At 40.6% G+C, this 22758-nt stretch overlaps 2 gene segments (V, D, J or C); one reads left to right on the top strand and one right to left on the bottom strand.

The window, feature by feature from the left end:
• The window catches only part of LOC127396063 (T cell receptor beta constant 2-like), a 33508-nt gene extending 21699 nt beyond the window's left edge, over positions 1 to 11809 (top strand). The window contains 5 exon segments of the C gene segment in view: positions 4706 to 4769; positions 7079 to 7414; positions 7795 to 7812; positions 9323 to 9429; positions 11499 to 11809. Coding sequence covers positions 4706 to 4769; positions 7079 to 7414; positions 7795 to 7812; positions 9323 to 9429; positions 11499 to 11525 — 552 coding nt within the window.
• A 10013-nt stretch (positions 11810 to 21822) lies between these two features.
• LOC127383499 (T cell receptor beta variable 19-like) lies at positions 21823 to 22350 on the bottom strand. The segment is given in 2 exon segments: positions 21823 to 22208; positions 22302 to 22350. Coding segments are annotated over 2 exon segments (435 nt in total).
• Positions 22351 to 22758: the final 408 nt, after the last annotated feature.

Here is a 22758-nt window from a genome sequence, read left to right as displayed (position 1 = left end):
GAGGTATTGGTTTGGGAGCAGAAGATGAACTTTTGGTAAACAATATTGTTCTTTAACGGAACAACTTGGGTGCAAATCAATGGCCTCCAACAAGAAGCTTGAGTAGATACAGGCTGGAAGAGAAGGGAAACAAAGGGAAAGTAATAAAGAAAAAATAAATATATAGTATGGCATAGCATCACTATCTGCATAGGGATCTATATTGGGTCTGGCTGGGATGGAGTTAACTTTCCCCACAGAAGCCCTCATAGAGCTGCACTTTTTAGCTAGAAAGGTATCAATAACACACCAGTGTTGGCTACTGCCGAGCAGTGCTCACAAGGAATCAAGGCTGTCTCTTTAAACTGCTCTTCTCTCCATGCCATACCCCTGCTTCAAAGGCCAGTAGGCTGAAGCTGGGCGAGAGGTCAGGAGGGAACTTAGCCAGAGCAGCTGACCCAGTCTTAACAAAGGGGTATTCCACACCATATGATGGCTCATCAATAAAAACCTCAGCAAAAGGAGGAGGAGAGGGAGCATTTGTTATTAAGGCGATTGTCTTCTGGAGCAACTGCTATACGTACTGAGGCTTTACTTTCCAGGAAGTAGCTGAACATTACCTGCTGATGCAAAGTAAAAAAATAAATCTTGTTTTCCTTTGCTTCTGCATGTGGCCTACTGGGTTTTAAAAAAAATATGTATTTATTAAACTGCTTTTATCTAGACCCATAAGTTTTTTTTCATCTTATTTTCTCCTCTGTCTGTCCTGCTGAGGAGGGGGAGTAATAGAGGGGATTGGTGGGCACCTGGCAGCCAGCCAAGGTCAACCAACCACAGGATGTAATTTTACACATCCTCTCTTTCCATCATCTTACCTTTTCAGTACAGAGAGATGCCCTAAAAAGTGTCTTCTGCTTAGTTTTAAATGTTCATGGTCAAAAGTACTGAATCTTTATGAAAAGAACTTCCTAGTGTGCCCCCAAAAATCTCTACAACTCAGGGTGTCTCTGTAGTTCTGGCTGACTATATAAGTGATATGATTGTTACTTTCCTGTGAAATTCCCCCACTAAAATGTATTAATGTTAGAAAATGTGTACCTAAACATCTCTTGCTTGCATATTCCCACCTCTCTCTGGTCTGAAATTTTACACAGTTTAGTCCGTGAAGCCTCCTATGAGAAACATGGAAGATCAATGTACCGTCTTTACTCTCTTCTCTCCCTCTCACTGGTTTGAATTCATGGCCTACAAGGCCTTTCTTTTTGACAAGTTACAGATTAACATTAAAGTGGGACAAGACTGGTCTCTACTGGCATGTCTTGGAAGTTGCCTTATGAACATGCCCTGGGGTGATGTCAGCACCATATAGAAACGCTCAAAATGAATACAGAAGGAATTTTCTTGGTCTTAAAGACATCATATGAGAGAGAGTCTGCTAGTGACAGTAAGGGCACTAATGGAGCGAGAGAAAGAATAATATTAAAGAAATGTTAGTAGAATGTTTTTTAGATCCTCAATACACAGTGCTGAGGTCAGAGGCAGGCTATGTTCAAGGAAGAAAAACAGTATCTCACTATTAGTGGTACTGTTTGGGCAGAGCCAGACAAACAAAATCCCAAATATATTTTTTAAAAGAATTCAATCTAAACACACAGAGATGTGTGCAGTCACTCTCAGAATTAGTGACTTAAGCATAAAGTTTTGCTGTTGCAGAAATACACATAGAAATGCTGTGTAATACCTTGCCTTCTGTAGTCCTATCTCCTGGTCCTAAATGTTTCAGCTTAGTCTGTTGCTCATTTTCTTTCCTGGGGCACTAACAGCTGCTCCCAGCTGTACAGGCTGTATCAGAAATTATGGGTTCTTCTGTGATTTATGAAAAAACCTAACAAAACAGCAGCAACAACAAAAAAAAACCCTTGAAATTTTCCTAGAATAATTGCCATCTTTCAAAATATTGTGTCCTGTACTTACAGCCTTTTCTTTAATCAAGAAGTGAAACCATTAAAGAGCAATATGAACAAGTTTACTGTAAGTACTTGGTCATGTTGCAGACTATGTTTTTATTTTTCATGTGAGAAGACTAGGTCAGGGCTCTGTATGCCCCAAACCTAAACTGGTTTGTTCACATGCCTGTCCCTGTATTGCCTCAGTGTGTGCTGGCACACATAGTCTCACTGGCACAGATCTTTCCTTCTTGTGTCTCCATTTAGTTACTAAAAGTATCCTGTTACCTGTCACAGCCGGTGTCCACCCTCTTCAGACAGTCTCCAAAATGAAGGCACACGCTTACTCCTAGACAAAGCATTACCATAGTCAGGGTCACAGGCACCTGGGAGAACTTTTTAATTCTGCTTCCTGTAACAGAGCAGTCAGAGATAAACAAGAGCTCAGCATCCTACTTCCCTTCCTTTCAGAACAACTGTGACGAGTGGCACACAGATCAGAGAGGATATTCACAATCAAGCCAGGCAAGCAGAATGAACACTGTAATGAAGTTACCAAGTAAAAAAATAACTGCATTTAAAATTGGCTAATAAAGGAAAAAAATATTATTTTTTTTTGTCTATAGGAAAAAAATTGTTGGGATATAAATATGAATTCAGGGATAATGGATACACGATGAGGTAATCCAGCTATCTCACAGAAACAGCACAGGCAAAGGAAGGATGTGGCCTGTGGTTCCTACAGCAATCTTTCATGGCAACGGGGTGACAAAAATAAGAGGATGGAGCCATAGGTGGTTTTGTTTTTGTACTAAGTTGTATCATTGTGGGGACAGGGGATCCACAGTGATACGTTCCATGGGAGGCCTTTACAAAAACCCTATATGCTTAAGCCTTGTGGGAGAGTGTGTTAAGACAGCTACCTAGAATTCTGCAGCATAATGAGCGTGTTCTGTCTTGTTTTTTTTTTATGGACCCAGTATGCTAAGACTTCATCACCTGAGAACTGAGCCTGCCCTCTATGGAAAACAAGCCAGGAGATTTTGAAACATTGAAATAATTTTCAGCAAACTAGACTGACTGCAGGTGCACCTTAAACCTATTACAGTATTTGAGAATTAGTATTTTTTTTCTGATGCAATAATGTTCGCAATAGACCGCAAACTTGTTCTTTATTGATGAGATAAGTGTTAGAAAAAGAATTCTGGCACTTAGCGGGCATCTCTCAGAGGTGCTATGTACTGGAGTTTTCTCCCTTAAATAAGCCTCCAGCATCCACTGACTGACTCATGCCTGTGAGCCCAAAGGCTTTCTCTAGTAATTCTCCACAGTCTCACTGCTATTCTTTCTAATGAATATGAAGAGTTTGTCTGACATCAGCCAATTGCCTCTTCTAGACTCTCCTTATTTGGATTACTCTTAACTATCAGCAAATTCAATGGAATCTTGAAAGACTCTTCAAGATGACTTGCCTGCCATTGAAGGGAAAACAAATGGATTTGTTTCAGTTCAATGCCAGAAAGGTGAACCACCTACATGAAAAAGCATGCGACTGTGACAACCACAAAGCAAGAATTTTATTATTAACTCCACAAGTTACAGAAAGGACGACTTCACAAGGCTTAGAGTACAAGACTAAAAGTCTAGGTGTAGAGGAATTACTTTTCTAGACAATGACAACTTCTCTCTCTTCAGTACATCTGCATGGTTTCCACAACTGTAAAACAAGAATAGCAGGTAATATGAATGACATAACCTGGTGATTATGGAAAATTAGTAAAACAACTTGAGGTGAAATGTAGACAATAAAGATAAGTATCAAAAAACTATTGAAAATTATTTTATAAGTGCTACAAATTATACAATGAGATTTCAAGCTGATTTTCTGCCAGAGCCTTTTAGACAGAGATTGTGGGATCTTTTGGATTCTAGATATAGTAAACATTGTGTAAGTTTTCAGCTTACTAAAGTCAACTGCAGTGCACTCCTTTTCTTAGCTTATGGTACAACACTTTGTCACAGTGACCAATAATCTGATTTTCGGCGATGGCACAAAACTTACAGTAATAGGTAAGAAATTTTTGTTTTCTCTTTTAAACCACTTCAAATCCTAGGTCTTCTCAGAGAACTTCACTTCTACCTTTTTCTCCCTTTGATTATTAAACTGGTGTTTTCTGATGTGCTAGCAACCCAGTCTACTTTGGACTAACTCTAATAAACATAGCTAACAGAACAGAGATAATTAAAAACCAGAGGCTGGCTTCCCAGAAAGGAGAAAGGAAGGGATGTTTAGAAACTTCAACAGTGGGGAGAACAGACCAGGGCCCTGTGTTACATATTGCCAGTTATTTTGTAAGTAAAAGTAAGATGTTTATTGTACCAGAGAAGAATAGCCATGATGTTGAAAGGAAATTAAGAAATTAGGGAAATGAGGTTGTTTAGCTGAAAATAAACAAAGAAAATTACTTTCTGCATACAGGAAATATTTCCTAATAGCACACCTAGATAAATAGATACATGTCCTAAAAGAAGTGGCAAAAACTTCACCTGATTAACCTAAACCTGAAGCAAAAGGACTCCGGAAGACGTACTTCTGAGATTGATCTCACCTGATTAGACAGACAGATGTGGTGGTGTTCCCTTACAGACCTTTCTTTTTTTATTAGGGGACCATAAAGTATTTACTTTGTATTTCTTCCTTTGCTGATACCCCATGAGGGGAGGGTTAGTCTACAGGTTTGGCTCAGAGGACTGAGAGTCGAGGAGAGGTTTTCCTGCAGCTGCAAAACAGTGTGAATAATGAAAGACTGTATTTCGGCAGTGGGACAAAACTCACAGTCTTAGGTAAGACAGAAATGAGAACTCTGTGATATATGTAATACTGGTTTAGGGGGCAAGAGTATTTTTAATTAGTAGTTGAATATTTATGATCTTTCATGCAGCTGTAAGGACAAAAATAACGCTTTAGTAATTGCTTATATAAAATGAGATGTGCTAATATGGAAGTGTACATTTGCAGGCATGAATTTTTACATCCTTGCGTCTGTTGCCTCTGTCTTCCCTTACTGAGAATTTCATGAAGGCAGAGAGGAAGAAATTATTCTGTTTCCTCTCATTTTCCAAAACTTTGTAGAGGTTGGGAATGAAAGATCCTTTTTTTGGTCTGCAAGGTCTTGCAGTTCATCTATGTAACAATCAAAAGCAACATTTCAAGGGTAGATTCTGTATTCTTGTGTCTGCTGAATCAGACAGGGAAAGAGGAGTCTTGCTGGTACTTTGCTCCCCTCTTCAGGGGCGAGCTGCCTAACGTTGTCTTGGGACAAAGACTTCCTCTAATAGTCCTTTCATGATTTCTAATTCTCAAAAAGGACTATATTATTTTTCTCTCAGTGGATTTTTCTCCTCTATTATTTCTTTTTTTCCCCTATTTGCTCTCTCTTCTTTCTCCCTTTCCAAAAAAGGATTTAGAATTACTTATATGAAGGTGTTTTGGAATACAGGGCAAAATATGCTTTTCTATCTGCTACTGTCGTATCTGCTAGCAAACTGATGTCTGCTCCTTTAAAAAGTACCACTTTAAGGAACAAAGTGACTGGCAAGAATAACCCACAGAAGACACTGTGGGCTATAGTCTGTTCATGTATAACTGTGCTTTTTAACTACACAACTTACCTTTGGAGTTGGCACTTCGCTCAGATTTATAGGTAAGTCGCTATGATTAACCCAAATGCACAATATGGAGGACAGCTGAATTTTTCCCTTGCATTAATGATGTGTAGCGTATGCACAGGTGATTGTAAATAGAGAGTAGGAGTTAGAGATAACAAGAAATCATGAAATTGACCTTGCCATTATAGGAATGGAACTTTTTCTCTGAGATAGATAACGAATATGTGAGGGAATGTATGAGTTATGCATGGAAGTGATTAAGCACTTTGCCAGTATCTGCCATGAACACTGTGAAAGATCAGAACAGAATGGGTATTAACACTTCTTTTTTTTTTTTTTTTTTTTTTTTTAAAATTGTCTCTGCTCTTGCTTGTACCAGTCTCCTTATTCCATTTCAAGCATGCTCAATCTTTGGCTTTCTTTGTCTTTTGGGTACTTTTATAATTCTTTCTGTTTTCCTTTTCTGCCTGCCATCCTCTTTGTCTTTTTGTTTTAGTCTGTTCAATCTCATTTTTCTTTTGTGAACTCCCTATCTGTTTCCATGTCTTCACTTATTAGCCATTTAGGCTATGAACCAATGAACTTATGTCAGAGATACTTTTAAGATAGTAAAAAAAAAATCATAAAGCCAAGTGCTAGAAGTAAGCAGTAAAAGTTACCCACCTCTGCTCATGTCTACTGGCAGCAAAGCAGAGCCATGTTAACTCTTCTGGGAGTTACCTCCTTTGCTTTCTAATTACGTCTACTGAAATCTGTACGAGCTCACATGTTTTCACAAAAGGGATCTTTGTAAACACTGAGAATCATGGTTCAGAATCACAGTTAAAGGCAAACTCTAGGTCTTAGGGGTCAAGATCTATGAAAGATAGAAGTTTCTGCTATTCCTCTCCACTCCAGGAAGGAAGGAATGGTTTAGGAAGAGTATCTACAATTTATAGTGCCTTCCTACCAAGAAAGTGTAAGTTTTATCTTTTGCTCCATGGTTGTCCCTGCATTTCTGTTTCCATATGCATTCTGCAGACCTGTTGGGTTTATCATGATTGTTGATTATCACATGGCAGTATAATTCTGAAAACTGCAATAACCATCATGTCTTACTACATCTCCAGGAATATAACACAGTCAGTTGAAGATGGTTGTGCCTTATAACAATCTTAAATATTAGTACAGTATTACAGATAACAGGCCTTACAATACTACTGGGTACTTTTCTGCTTACCTGTTTGCTCAGCTTCCTTTCAGCTTTTGTATTTTTCTGGCAGAGATATTGCTAGAAATTCAAACACTCCAGCATTTCTGTAGCCAGACCTCTTATGTTTCTGTGTAATGAGTGAAGACAAAAGCCTTCAGTTTCCTGGTGTCTACTTACCTAATATATATTTTATTTATTTATTTAATATATATATATTAATTGTCTAATAGACAATTTTAAGGCATTTCTGATGGAAGACAGTAATAGAGGATCTTATTGCTTTCGGTTTCAGGGAAAGATGATGATATCGTACCTCCAGTTGTGGCCATCTTTTCCCCATCAAAGCAAGAGATCCAAGAGAAGAGCAAGGCCACCCTGGTATGCCTGGCCTCTGGTTTCTATCCTGATCATCTGAATCTGGTCTGGAAGGTGAATGATGCTAGGAGGACAGAAGGGGTGGGGACAGATGAATTTTCCACGCAGAATGGGAGTACCTTCTCATTGACCAGCCGACTGAGGATCTCAGCCCAGGAATGGTTCAACCCTTTGAACCGTTTTGAGTGTGCTGCCAATTTTTTTAAGAATGAAACCCTGCAATCAATACATAAATTCATCTACGGTGATGCTGGTGAGTAAAAAATGTTTATCACTATACTGTACAAACCAGAAAGCACAATTCAAAAGGATAGGGGTTATGATGTAAAACATCTATATGCAACTTCCATACAAGGATTTGTTATGGCATAGATATAAATATATATAAGTATTTGCATATGTCTCTTCATATTCCTGGGCCTCTGTATCTACATTATCATTGTATATCTATAGTTTATCAAAGGCTTCCTCATATTTTCATTTAAAAAATCAGTGTAGCATAGTATACTATATAACATAATAAAATATAGAGTATAGTAAAATTAATTAATTATTGTAAACTAAAACTTCTAAAATTTGTGTTTTCTTTGTATTGATGAGAAACATGACTTTCAGTTGATTTTTGTCTTTCAGGATGTGCACTCTCAAAAGGTATGTGTGTTTCCCTACAGCCAAATATCTGTATGTGTTATTTCTAGTTTTACTGACACTATGTACAAGGTGTGTGAGACTTCTACTACAAGAATAACTTGTACTTCCTCATCTAAGTGTTTTGTATGTTAGACTGAAAAACGCAGGCAGGCAGGCAAGCAAGTGAGAAAGAAAAGGAAGGAAGGAAGGAAGGAAGGAAGGAAGGAAGGAAGGAAGGAAGGAAGGAAGGAAGGAAGGAAGGAAGGAAGGAAGGAAGGAAGGAAGGAAGGAAGGAAGGAAGGAAGGAAGGAAGGAAGGAAGGAAGGAAGGAAGGAAGGAAGGAAGGAAGGAAGGAAGGAAGGAAGGAAGGAAGGAAGGAAGGAAGGAAGGAAGGAAGGAAAGGAAGGAAGGAAGGAAAGGAAGGAAGGAAGGAAGGAAGGAAGGAAGGAAGGAAGGAAGGAAGGAAGGAAGGAAGGAAGGAAGGAAGGAAGGAAGGAAGGAAGGAAGGAAGGAAGGAAGGAAGGAAGGAAGGAAGGAAGGAAGGAAGGAAGGAAGGAAGGAAGGAAGGAAGGAAGGAAGGAAGGAAGGAAGGAAGGAAGGAAGGAAGGAAGGAAGGAAGGAAGGAAGGAAGAGAAAGAAAGAACTTTGGGAGGTTTGTATGTGTATGCTATATGCAGCTGTGTTTTGGGTTTTTAGCTCTTCTTTATGATTCCCTTTTGAAATAACAGAAATTTTGCAACCTCCCTATAGAGTGTCATTTGCTCTTTTTATAATTTCTGCCAGTCCTTAACACTGCCTTCTGTTGGGAAGATGGTTGCTCAGCCACAAAAGGAAAAAATTGTACTTAGCCAAAGTGATAATGACATCAAGATTCAGATTCTGGAATTCTAAATATTTCTTAGTACCAAACTCAGAATGCTTCTTATTACAAATCACATTCTCCTCCAAACTACAAGGATACGCATATTAAAAATAATGTTCTTTAGTCTATGTATACACATAGACACACACTCCTGTTTTTCACCCAGATCTTTAATGCTTCAGGAGTCTTACAGCTGAACCAGGATCAGGCTGTTCTGTAAGAATAGGAATTGCAGATACTAAGTTTTTCTGGGATGTGTAAATATTCCCTGATATATCAGCAGCACTCACAAGGCCACTGACAATGAGAAGTGAAAAAAAAATACTTTTGATTCAGTTTAATTTGAGTTTCTGAGAAGGGAGTCACATGAACAGACTAGTTTTTCAGTAGGTGTGGCAATATAACAGTTAAACATTCCCAGTCAGGACATACTTTCTTAGCATAAAGCCAATCTCTGTCTTTCCTAGACTTGTTTTCTTTTTTGGTTCTGTAAATCAGTGTTAGTTCCCATCCTCTGCTATCTTGTGTCAACAGAGCCGTTCATTCAGCTCTCGTTCATTTGTATTGCTTAGCTAAATATTTCAAGCCTTCTTATTTAATTAAAGATACATTAGGTCTAGTATGCTATGATTATGATAAGTCAATACATAAATGATGTTTGATTTGCAGAGTCCTACTTGTGGTATGGAAATTCTCTGAAGCTCACTTACCTCATTCTCTGTGGCAAAGCCTTGCTCTATGCGGTTTTGGTGAGCAGTCTGGCATGGAAAGCCAAGGTAGGCTGGTATGCTACTTGCAGGTTGAGCTTACTCACTACTAGTACAAGGATCAGCAAATACAGATTAAATCTGTTCTCAGCTGCAGGCTTGTTCTCCATGTGCGCTGCAGGGCTTTGTGCAGGCTAGTGATGAGTTTTTTATTATTGTTTTTTCCAGAATTTAAAAAAATAAAAAATCAATTCTATCTAGCATACCTTCTTGAAATACTCTTTAAACACATGCAAAAAGGTGAGAATTAAGGAAAAATTCTGCAGAAAGTAAAGAAGGGAAATATTACATATTTTGTACTCTTCTATAAGCATTGGGACTCATGCCTGCAGTAAAAGTAATAAGGAAGAGTTTTGAGGAGTTACATGGCACAAATCTGAAGAAAGATTTACAAAGAACAGCAGGACAAATGTGAACACATGAGAGAAGTTTAACTAACTACAAGGAAATACTTTTTATTGCTAAGTTTCTCATATGGCTAAAAGATACTTCCCGGAAGCCTCAGTACTTTAAAGGTGAGACTGGGAGATGTATTTGAAAAGTGACCTGGTCGAGTTGAGGGTAAGTAAGGAACACAGTCTCAATTATGTTTTTGTGTCATTTTTCAAGGATACCATAGGGAGTAGATTTGTACTTTACTGGATCATAATCATGGTTTGGTTCAGAAGGGACCTTTAAAGAGCATCTATTCCAACCTTTCTTGCAGGAACATCTTTCCCTAGATCAGGTTCCTCAAAGGCCTGACTTTGAACACTTTCAGTAGTGGGCCATTGACACCTTTTCTGAACAACCTGTTCCAGTGCCTTACCACACACATTGTAAAAAATTTGTTCCTTATATCTAATTTAAAGCTACCCTGTATTGGTTTAAAACCATTGCCCCTAGTTCTTTCTAAGGCTTGGTAAAAAGTCTCTCTCTCTCTTCTTAAAAGCCCCCTTGTACATTGAAAGGCTGCAAGAAAGTCTCCTCAGAGGGTTCTCTTCTCCAGGTTGTACAATCCCGACTGTTTCAGCCTTTCTTCACAAGAGAGGTATTCTGGCCCTCTGATCATTTTTGTGTCCATCTTCTGCACACATTCTAACATGTCCATGTCTTTCTTGTGCTGGTGGCCCCAGAACTGGATGCTGTACTCCAGGCAGGGTGTCATGAGAGCAGAGTAGAGGGGGAGAACCACCTTCTTTGACCTGCCAGCCATGCTTCTTTTGATGCAGCCCAGGTTACAATTGGCTTTCTGGGCTGCAAGTGCACGTAAAAGGTTGTCATACAGTTTTTCATCCCCCAGTCATTCTCTACAGGGATGCTCTCAGGATATTAATCTCCCAGTCTGTACTGATCCCAGTAATTTCCCCAACCGATGTTCAGGACCTTGCACTTGGCCTAGTTGAACTTTATGATGTTCACATAGGCCCACTCCTCAAGCCTGTTCAGGTCCTTCTGGATGGCATCCCTTTCCTCAAGCATGTCAACTGCACCAATCAGCTTGGAGTCATCTACAAACTTCATGAGTGTGCATTGAATCCCACTATCAATGACACACTGAAAAAAGTATGGTATTGGTTCCAATATGGGGCCTTAAGGGAAACCACTCCTTAATGGATTCCATTTGGACATTGAGCCATTGACTGTAACTCTTTGAGAATGATCATACAACCAATTCCTTACCCATGTAACAGTTAATCCATTAAACCCATATACCTGCAATTTTACAGTAAGAATGTTGTGAGGTACCATATCCAAGGCCTTACAGAAGTCCAAGTACATAATATTTATAGCTCTTCCTTTGTCCACTGATGCAGTCACTCTGTTATAGAAAGCCACCAAATTAGTAATCTAACACAAAAAATTGTGTGCAAAGACACTGGTTCAGTATGCAAACAAGTAATTTGTACAGGTTAAGATGTGTTCTTCGTACAAAAAGGGGAGAAAGCATGGAGATACAACACGGTCATTACTGTTAATGCTGTCAGATAACACAACAGTTGGGACATGTTAAATGTAGTCCATTATTACATAGTTTGTAATATTTGTTCCTTTTGTTTGATTTTTTAATCTGTTTATTCTCTTTTGTTTTCAATTAGGCTAATGGGAAGTTGTGTAGAGAATAAATGAAGAGTCTTCTTCATTACTTCAGCAGGAATGCAGCAAATTATGTCTACCTTTCCATAGCAAAGGATCTATGTTTCTGTCTAAGAACTTCTGAATATTACTTCTTGGTGGTTCTCTGTTCTCTCCTGTTCTTTCCACTTTGTTGCCATCACTGCTGTGTTTTTCCTGTACTTCCATATCACATTTTACTGTATTTTATCATATAATACAGTATCTTATCTTTAAAATTAACACCTTCTTAATGGTCAGAGGCTAAGGATCCAGCTGCTTGAAATAGCAATAAAGTTTTAACTTCCTTTTCATTCAAGAAACATGAGCTGTTGGTTGTTTTTGGGGTTTTTTTAATCTGGTCTTTTGTAACAATGATGTCCAACAACACAACTTCCAGTGGTGTGTAGTATAACATGGAACTCACATTAAAAAGCACTAACTGACAATCCTTATAGGAGCAGCTTATCTATTATGAGAGCAGTAGCTCTCATACAGTACTTACAGTGTCTACAACAACTACAGTGGGGCTGCAGGCCTCAGAGGCTTGCACACATCAGAACCAGTGACTGAGGGAGTAAGCATCCAGGGCCAACTAGCAAGCAGACTGCATGTCTAAGGCTAGTTTCTGGCAGATCTGTATTTTATAAGTGTGGGTCTCACTGTGCATGTGGGTGTTTAATGTAACTGAAGGACTGGGGAGTTCTGGGCCGGTTGCTGGTTAGATTAATTGTCTAAGGCCAGTTACTGGGATGCACTTGCGTGCATGTGTGTATGTGTGCACGAAGGAGTGTGAAAGGGTTTGTGCCTGTGAGTTAGGGAAGCTACAGCAGGAAGTAGAGTGGGGCTGCAGGCCTCTGTGGCTCATATATCCGGGTCTGTTAGTGCTATCTGTGTTTTCATGATGTTTCTGTCTATATTGATTTATGTGGCTGGCTGTGTGTATGCCTGTTTTTGTATTATGCATGTGTTTGTATGGCTATTGGGAATACACACTGGGTTGACCTCAACAAGGGGAGCTGCAGCAGCCTCATCACTATGGGGATATTGGATCCAGTAACCACAAATAAAATAATTAGAACTTATTATTAATTTTTAGCTACCTTAGTGTATTTAAGGACATCAATCAACCCATGTGTACTGCACAGCACTATTTAGATGGACAGTGGTACATTTTGTCAGCATTAGGAAAAATATACTGCCTAGGTTTCATCCCAAACATGTCAATAGGTTTTGTGCCTCGGCTGTTCAGAATCTGTGAGGATGGGCCCAAACTTAGGCTCAGTGAAGAAAAGAAAAATGGGGGTGGAGGAAAGAAGGGGTGGAGGAAAGAAGGGGTGATCCGGTGGTTTTACCAGTCATAAATTTACCCGGTGCAGAGGAAGGAAAAAAATACAAGTTTTTAGTCTTTTTTGGTATTGTCTGCAATATCATGCATGTTGCCAGCTAGAAAGTATGGAAGCATTTATACACCAGCACAGCTCTCCCATTCATTTTTTATGAAATGTAATTCCTATTGCTGTTGTAGAAGAGCCTCACTGCTGCTTTTCTCATAATAGAAATGAAGTAATAAATAGGTCATGAAGACTGAGTTGCTATTTTGTTCAGAGTACTGTTTTGCTCAGAAGCTAAAATAAGGGTTAATGGAAGTAAATGAAGTTTTGAAATTTACTTGGACAAAAGAGAACTTACATATTTAAGAGTGAGAATAAAATAAAATAACAAATATATTTTTAGACTCCTATGCAAAAATTAAGCACTGGCAGGATGTGTGAACAGCATTCCATCTGTGCTGTACTTCTGTTTAACACTCATAAGGTTCTCCTGTCCTCCTGTACCACACCTACCCTGATTTGTGATTGAGATGATGCTAGTGTTTTTATATTGCTAAAGGATAAGCACTCTGTTTTGTCTATTCCTATCTTGTGATATCTTTACAGTGATGGTAAGGTTGTCCAGACTGGGAAATGTGGCCCAGAAGGAATTGCTCTAGTCCCTGGGACATGTCAGAAACAGTCCTGAGAAGAAGGATGACCCCACATAGAGAGCTACTGATCTTTTACTATACCTTATGTTAATTGCTTAGAATGGCCTGTACATAATTTAGGTCAGTTTTTGCAGTATTGAAGATGACCCATGCACTCAAGATTGCAGAATAGCTACAGGTGGTAAGAAAATACATCTCTCCTTCATTGTATTCAACCAACGTAGTCTTGCAAAAGAATAAACTTGGCGAATGCCTAATTTTTCTTGGAAAAGATAAACTGCAAGCATGCCTCAGGCTGCCACCAGCTGGCATTATCAAGCCATTAACAAGACCTATAAGAAAACCAGTTTGGAAACCAATTTCAAAGCTACCATTTTAATGAGCTCATGTATCTGTCGTAATACCAGAAGGGAACATAAAATTATCATTTTGATACCTTGTACATTGCACACAAAAAATTTCATAGAATTAATTTTATTTTGAATTGAGATAATAAATAAAGTAATGATGGCAAGACTTCAAGAAGTGAAGAAATCACCCCTCACACAACTGCTAATAAATATAGGCTGATTTCTGTCCAAAATAAATGCAGAATTCACCGCTGGTAGAAAAGGGAACAGAACACTAGCCAGAGAAGTGACACCCTTTCAGGAGAAGCACAGCAGTTGCTTTTTTCTCACTGTTCTTTCTCAAGATGAGCATGGTGATCGCACCAGGTTCACTGGAGTAGCAAACAGAAATTCAGTTAATAGATTAGAAGTCACCTGTCAATTAATGCATTTGTTTGTTTGAAAAAGATCTGATGATAGATTTGAGGGGAACTAAGCTGACTAACTTAGGTAAGAAAACACATTCCTTTGCTAAAAACAAAACACATTCATTTTTTGTTCTTCGGGGAAATTTTGTAGGTTAAAGGTTTTGTAGGCTATAGGTTTTGGAAGGTAGTCAGTTTGTTTGCCTGATTATTATTATTTATAAGACTGTAGGATAAGGAGACATTGAGATTAAATAAGTCAAGAAATTTCAGAAAAATCTTGACCTGACGAGACAGACATGCACAGAAACAAAGTCAACAGAGGATGAATGCAGAGGATCAGTTTGTCCCCTGCTCATTTTATAGCTTAGCATAACAAACTAGAATATTAATGTTTTTCAATTAGTACCTAAGCCTTAGTCAGCTCAGCTATTTAGTTCGTATCCAGAAAAAAAAGGAAGTTTTGTACTTGCTGTTTACCCTTATATTTTAAAACTTGGAAACACATTCTGTTCAAATAACCTATTCATTTTTATTGAAGTGGCATATATAGCATCACATATTTAATACTCACTGTGTTGGAAAGATAACGTAAATGTTATGTAAGTATAATTGTCATTTAGACTGCAGATCCTGATTCCACATGCTCACACTGAATCTTGAATTCAGCATTAAGTGTCCAACAAGCATATTTCTACAAAAAATACATTCAAGGCTCTCGACCATATTGCTTTAGGTTTCAGTGAAGAATGATAAAATCATACCACCAGTTGTGGCCATCTTTTTTTACGCATCAAAACAAGAGAGGTTTCTACCTCTGGTTTCTACCCTGACCACCTGAATCTGTTCTGATGCTTAGAAGGGGAAAAGAGTTCAATTTGGTACACCATTGCTGCCCCTGTTTTAAGAGGGAAAGAACTTGAGGGAGGTATTGCACAAGACAATGAATGAAGTTTTATAAAGATGTGTGGAAAGATGAGTAACAAAAAAGGAAAATTAGGAAGAAAAAGAAAATAAGAAAGACCAAGAAAAGCAAAGTAGGGAAAAAAAAGGTTGCAACTCAGAAAACAGGAAGAGAATCTAACCTGTGGGGAGGAGGAAGGGGAACCACAGTGTGGTTCTTTAAAACTGTTTGTGGCCACCATTTGTCTGCAGCATAAATGATAAAACCAAGGGATTACTAATCCTGGAGAGTGTTTGTGGAGTTATTTCATCCACTTTGCATTTTATGAAGCTATTACCTTATGGCATACATTAAGCAAGTGGTAATTCAGAAGTATCTGACTTGGGAATAAATGGAGAACAGTCATATGTTTAAAGCGTAAATGTATCCTAACTAGAGGCAGGAATAATGTAGGCCAAGATAGACATATTCGTGGTGCTTTGGAAGCAGAACATTTGGAAACACAATAGCAAGGCAGGAGTAGGAGGCACAGAGTGGAGACCCTGAAGGGATCTTCTGTCTAGCATAGCCAGGTTCTTCAACAGAAGAAGGAAGTATCTCTGAAGGCCACAGCTTTAGAAAATGGTACCTCAGAACAAGAGCAGATGATGTGCCAAAATGTGCTTGAAAATATCTCTTTAAGGGAACAACTGTTGAATTTCAGCAAAACAGGATGCGGTTTGACATTTAGTCAAAAAAAGGAACGGTTTGATAAAGCATCAGCCTGTTACCACAGTGCTGTCCCAGCCTTTCAGGATGAGGCACAGCATGCAGCTCTCTGTTCACCATATTACAGTTGTACAGAAATAGTGACACATATGGGCTTTATGAAAGTTGATGGGGTTTTTGTCGCATGTTATCACACAATCTTCTTGTTACTGAAGTCTGCAGATGGGTTTTGCATGTGCAGCTGCTGTTCCTGTTGTGCAAGACATAAAAATTAAAGACTTGGAGGCTTTGGGGGTTGCTGACCTGCTTTTACACATTTAAAAACAAACAAAAAACAACAAACAAAACCCAAACAAAACACTACACTTTTTCCAGGCAAACAAGATGATAAAAATAATATACTTGCAGAATAACTTCGATGGGAGGGGACTTCTGGAGGTTTCAATCCAAATTGCTCTTCAAAATAGGGCTATCTCTAAAGACAGATCATGTTGCTCAGAGCTTTACCCGGGTAATTTCTGAATATCTTCAAGGACAGAGATTTGACAAGCTCTCTGAGAACTCTGTTCCAGTGCTGAAGAACCCTCAAGAGGAAGTACTTTTTCGTAACATCTAATCAGAGTTTGTCTTGGTGCAGCTTATTCCCATTGGCTTCCATTGTGCCCCTCTAAGACTCCAGCTCTGTTAATACAGTTGAAGACAAACAATAAGCCATCCTTTAGCTTTCTCCTCTCCAAAATGAACAAAATCAATTCACTCAGCTTCTCTTATTTTGCTTCTGCTCCACTGCCCTGGTCTTCCTAATGTTTCACTGCTAGACTCTACAATTTGCTGACATCTTGTACTGGGCTGGGGCAGGGTAGGGGGGTATATGTACAGTAGAGGTAGCATTCCAAACAACCTCCGAAGTTCTTCAACATGCTAAGGCACCTAAACATGTAATTAGCCTTCATTGTTGAAAGGGCTTGCTGTTTGTTCATGTTCAACTGCTTTTCTGCAAAGCTGCTCCCTAGACAGTCAGCTGATACTGAAAGGATTCAGATACATGTTCTGCCACCTTTTCCCCAGAGGACGTGCCTGTCATTCAATAACTTCTTTCTCAATGAAGAAATGCTGCGTAATAATCACAAATTGAGATTTTCCCTTGAAGATCAGTATGATTTATCCTGCATATGTGGTACTATAGATACTTATTTGTCCTACAGCTTTTACAATGACTTATTAATGAATATTACTTAGTTCAGATTGGGATGCTGTATCTAATTATGGAACGTTCTCATTCTACACCTCCTTCCAAAACACTCTTACTGGAACCACATAATTATTCTAATTTCTTTCAGAATTAGCAAATTCTGCAGGTGACTTTTATGCATCACAAGGATTTTGTTTAGTGCTTTCTTGGTTTAGTATGAATTAGGACAATTTGTTATATAATAATCACAGAGTGCTTACACCAAAGAGTACCTCATGCAATGACTAATCACAATGCATCAATCACACTATCTGTCATTTTATTCCAATCTGTGGCTTACCTTCTATTTTTATATCATCTTTTGTTCAGCCCCCTTCAAATCAGTACCAGCAATCTTCATGATATGGATTTATTGTGATTAGGGGAACCTTTCCAAGCACAGTGAACAGCATTGTGGCTTCCACTGCTTGGCAATGTTGAGAGAGGAGTCAGAGTGCACATACAAGTCATAGAATCATAGAATCATTCAGGTTGGAAGAGACCTTCAAGATAATCTAGTCCAACTGTCTACCTGTTTTTTTGACACCTCCAGGGACTATGACTCCACCATCTCCCTGGTCAGCCTGTTCCAATGCCTCATCACTCTTTCTGTGAAGGAATTTTTCCTAATATCCAATCTGAACCTCCCCTGGTGCAACTTGACCCTCTTTCCTCTTGTCTTATCACTAGTCACTATGGTGAAGAGGCCAACACCCACCTCACTGCAATCTCTTTTCAGGTAGTTGTGGAGAGCAATGAGGTCTCCTCTCAGCCCCCTCTTCTCCAGGCTGAACAGTCCTATCTCCTTCAGCCTCTCCTTATGTCCTGGCTTGAGCCAGGATTAAGCCAATTTTTCTTTTCACTGATTTTTTTTCCTTCAGTAAGCTTTCTTGTAACTAGCAACTGTGTGTTCTGCTAGGCTGATAAGACAGTGGAATGTTTTTCTAACTACTGAGGCTTCAAGGTTACACCTTCACTCCGCCGGCTCAGACACTATGGGGAGATCTCTGACCCCCCCCGTGGGAGGCTGAGTTAGACAGACAGCAAAATTGGCCAAAGATATTCCATTCCATATATCTACGTAAGCTCAGAGGAAGGACAGAGATTTTAGAAGACAGCTTCCTCCTTCTTCTCGCCGCTCTCTTCCATCCATGGCCGGCGTCCGGGGAGGACTCTGCTCATCCATCACTGCCGACCCTTAGGCTCGAGCTCTCCTGACCCTCATAACTCTCCGCTTTCTCCAGCAGCGGCTCCGGGATTTCTCGGGACTCTTCCCAGTTCAGGGGAGTGCTGTGGGAGTTGCTGGGGGTGGGGGGAGGCGAGAGGCTTTTGCCCATATCTGAATATATCTGTATATAATTGTATATATTTTCTTGTGTGATTCATTAGTGTTTTAATTAAAGCTGTGTAGTTTAGTTTTCAATCCAGCCAAGTCTCTCTCCTTTTCTCTCTCTCCTTCCCTGACTGGGTGGGGGGGGGAGGGGATCGAGAGCATTGTTGTCGGACCTGAGTCAAACGGTGACACCTTATAAGACCTTTTCTCCAGACCCCTAATCAGCCTAGTCTCCCTTCTCTGCACCCTCTCAAACACTTCGATGTCCTTCCTATACTGTGGTGCCCAAAACTGCACACAGTGCTCAAGGCTGAGTATCTCCCTGGTCCTGCTGGCTACCCTATTTCTGATGCAGGCCAGGATGCCGTTGGCCTTCTTGGCCACCTGGGCACACTGCTGGCTCATGTTCAGCTGGCTGTCAATCAGCACTCCCAGGTCCCCCTCTGCTGGGCAGCTCTCCAGCCGCTCCTCCCCAAGCCAGTGGTGCTGCTGGTGGTTGTTGTGGCCAAAGTGCAGGACCCAACACTTGGCCTTATTGAAACTCATGCCATTGGCCTTGGCCCATCGACCAAGCCTGTCCAGATCCCTCTGCAGAGCCTCCCTGCTCTCAAGCAGAATGACACTCTGCTTAGTGTCATCTGCCAACTTACTGAGGATGCACTCTGTCCCCTCATCCAAATAATCAATAAAGAGCAGTGGCCCCAGAAATGAGCCCTGGGGAACACCACTCCTGACCCGCCACCAACTGGATTTAACTCCATTCAACACAACTCTTTGGACCCAGCCATCCAACCAGATTTTTATCCAGCAAAGCATGGGCACATCCAAGCCACGAGCAGCCAGCTTCTCTAGGAGAATGTTGTGGGAAACCTTGTCAAAGGCCTTGATAAAGTCAAGGTAGACAACAGCCACAGCCCTTCCCTTGTTTAATAAGTGTGTCACCCTGTCATAGAAGGAGATCAGATTAGCCAAAGAGGACCTGCCCTTCATGAACCCATGCTGACTGGGCCTGATCATCTGATTGTCCTGAATGTACTACACAATGGCACTCGAGATGATCTGCTTCATCAGCTTCCTTGGTAGTGAAGTCAGACTAAGAGGCCTGTAATTTCCTGGATCATCCTTCTGACCCTTCTTATATATGGGGGTTACAGTGGCTGATTTCCAGTCTGCTGGTACCTCCCCAGTCAGCCAGGACTGCTGATAAATGATGGAAAGTGGCTTGGTGAGCATTCCCACCAGCTCTTTCAGCACTCTTGGGTGCACCCCATCTGGCCCCACAGATCTGTGCACATCTACGTGGTGCAGCAGGTCACCAACCATTTCCTCTTGGATTGTGGGGGGGTCATTCTGCTCGAGGTCCCTGGTCTCTAACTTAGGGACTTGGATTCCCTCTATGTAACTGGTCCTGTTACTAACAACTCAGGCAAAGAAGTCATTTAGCACCTCAGCCTTTTCCTCATAATCCATCACCATGTTTCCTCCCGCGTTTAACTGGGGATGGAGGGTCTCTCAGGTCTTTCTTTTGTTGTTAATCTATTTATAGACGTTGTTCTTGTTATCCTTTACCATAGAGGCCAGATTGATTTCTAGCTGGGCTTTGAACCTTCTAATTCCCTCCCTGCAGAGCCTCACAGCATTTTTGTACTCCTCGTGAGTAGCCTGCCCCTTCCTCCAAAGGCCATAGATTCTCTTGTTCTCCCTGAGCACCAGCCAAAGCTTCCTGTTCAGCCAGGCTGGTCTTCTATGCCGCCAGCTCTCCTTAGAGCATATGGGCTCCTGTGCCTTCAAGACTCCTTCTTGAAGAGCATCCAGCCTTTCTGGACTCCTATACCTTTCAGAACTGATTCCCAAGGGATTCTGGCAATCAGGCTACAGAACAAGTTTGCCTTCGCAAGTCTAAGGTGGCAGTGTTGCTGCTCCCCCTCCTGGCTCTAAGAATAGAGAACTTTTCACAATTCGTGGTCGCTGTACCCTAGACAGCCTCCAACCATTGCACCTCCCACCAGCCCTTACCTGGTCAGAAAGAGCAGGTCTACTAAGTCACCTTGCCTGGTTGGTTCACTAACCAGCTGTGTCAGGAAGTTATCTTTGACACATTCCAGGAACCTCCGGGACTGTTCAATCTCTGCTGTGTTGTAATACCAGCAGATACCAGGGAAGTTGAAATCCCCCAAAAGAACAAGGGCAAACAACCACAAGATTTCACCCAGATGTTTATGGAACAGTTCATTCACCTCACTGCCCTGGTTTGGAGGTCTATAGCAGACTCCCAATGTAATATGAGCCTTGTTACCCTTCCCTAAGCTTTGTCACTATATTCGAGTTCTAGATATTCATAACAATTCGTAATTTACAGGGCCACCCCACCACTTCTCCTTCCTTGGCTGTCCCTCCTGAAAAGCTGGTAGCCATCAGTCGTGGCACTCCAGTCAGAAGAGGTTTTCCTGTGGCATCATGGCTTCCAGCTCCCCTTGTTTGTTGCCTATGCTGCATGCATTGGTATAGATGCACTTCAGATCAGCTAGGGATCCCATCAACTTTTTGTGGGCATGGTCCTAATTCCTACCTGACCCTTCTCAGGTGTTTCCATGATTTCTCAACCATCTATAACCCTTGCCTCTTTGTTTCCCATTATATCTCTGTGCCCTATCTCAACTGAGATGGCAGAGTCTTCACTAGCACACCATCCTACATGCCCATCCCCCTTTGAATCTAGTTCAAAGCCCTGTCTATGAGCCCTGCTAATGCTCACCCTCTTGTCACCCCATGGCTCATCTGTAGTGGGCCTGGTTTTATCCCCTTCCCCCTTCAACCTTTATTTAAAGCCCTCTCAACGAGCCCCACTAACTCCTGGCTAAGAATCTTTTTTTTCCCCTTGGTGACAGTTCCACCCCACGTTTGGCCAGGAGGCCTGGTGCCATGTGGAAATACCCATTGTCAAAGAACCCAAAATTCCACTGATGGCACCAGCCTCTGAGCCATGTGCTACACAGTTGTGTTTTCCTGTTACTTTCAGTGTTCCCCACCACTGAAGGAACAGAAGAAAACACCACCTGTGCCCCAGATCCCTCAACCATTTGCCCAGTGCCCTGAAGTCACTCTCTCTGAAGTATTTTAATCTTAGACATATTTCAAGTAACTGCTATGAGTCAGGTAAGAAAATGGCATAGTGGGGCAATAATTTGTGGCTGTGTAGATTGTAGTTTCCTTTTCCCTTATTTTATGCCTGCATTTGGTTAAATAACTTCATTGATTGTTCTCATGAGATAAAGAATAAATTACTGAGAAGAAAAGAAGAGCTCAGCTATTAGCCTATGCTTCAAAGACCTGTTTTGCCTCTCTTCTTTCAGCTCCTTGGCAACATCTGGTTTGCAAGTAAGCTATTGGCCTAGGTACCCTTTTCCTGTACTGAGAGCTGCTCCCTTCTGAGGGAAGGTGCTGAAAAGGACAGAAGTTTACGTAAAGAAAGCAAATGACTTTTTAATATTGTGTTCAAACTGCTGGCACAGAAATAGACAGCAGAATGGTTCATCTTCACAGATACAATATCCAAACGGAAGTCTGAAAGGTTTAATCTTTTAGCTTTGTATCCGATGTGAATGTCACCCTCTTGTTCATCGTTTGCACCATTGGAGTAATAGATCAATTGCAGCCCCTTCCCTGGCTGCTGCAGATACCAGTACATAAAATTATGATTATCATTTTGACTGCATGTCAGAGTAGCTTGCTTGTCTTCCTTCAATACAAGATCTGGAGTCTGGGTGATTTTAGCTCCTATAAGACAAAGAAAACCAAAAACACAGTAAACCCAAAAATGCTACATTCTCTCAGCAGCCGAGCAGATGTCAGGGCTCTGCTAGTTCTTACTTGCTCCAACGAAGTACATGGCCACACACCAAGTTGCCCACATCCTCATGTCTGCAGCAGTAGACAGTGAGTATGCCCCAATAAGGGGTTTATATGGGTCTGTGGCACAAGTTTCTCGTAAGCCAATAGCAGAGATCTCTGTAACAGTTACACTTATGCTGAAAACGAAACTCCTTCCTGCACAAGATTGTAAACAAGTACTTTGTTTGGCTGTGTCTTTTGAAAACACACAAAGTTTCAAACTAACTCAGGTGGAAGTTTTTCTGATTCTATCAGAAGGGATATTGTAATACATGACAACTGTCTTTTAATTTACCCTTGTATGTTTTATTTTGCCATTTCATATTTTGCTTCCAGAACAAAACAGAAAATGCTTAGGGTAACCAAGTAAAGAGGTTTGGGTTTTTTGGTTTTTTTTTTTTTTGTATTGGTGTATGCTGGAATTTTTCTTCCTGGA

The sequence above is a fragment of the Apus apus genome, chromosome 1 (assembly GCF_020740795.1).
Source record: "Apus apus isolate bApuApu2 chromosome 1, bApuApu2.pri.cur, whole genome shotgun sequence".
In the NCBI taxonomy this organism is placed as follows: domain Eukaryota; kingdom Metazoa; phylum Chordata; class Aves; order Apodiformes; family Apodidae; genus Apus; species Apus apus.
The sequence above is the reverse complement of the archived record's forward strand: the minus strand, read 5'-3'. Positions and strand labels throughout refer to the sequence as shown.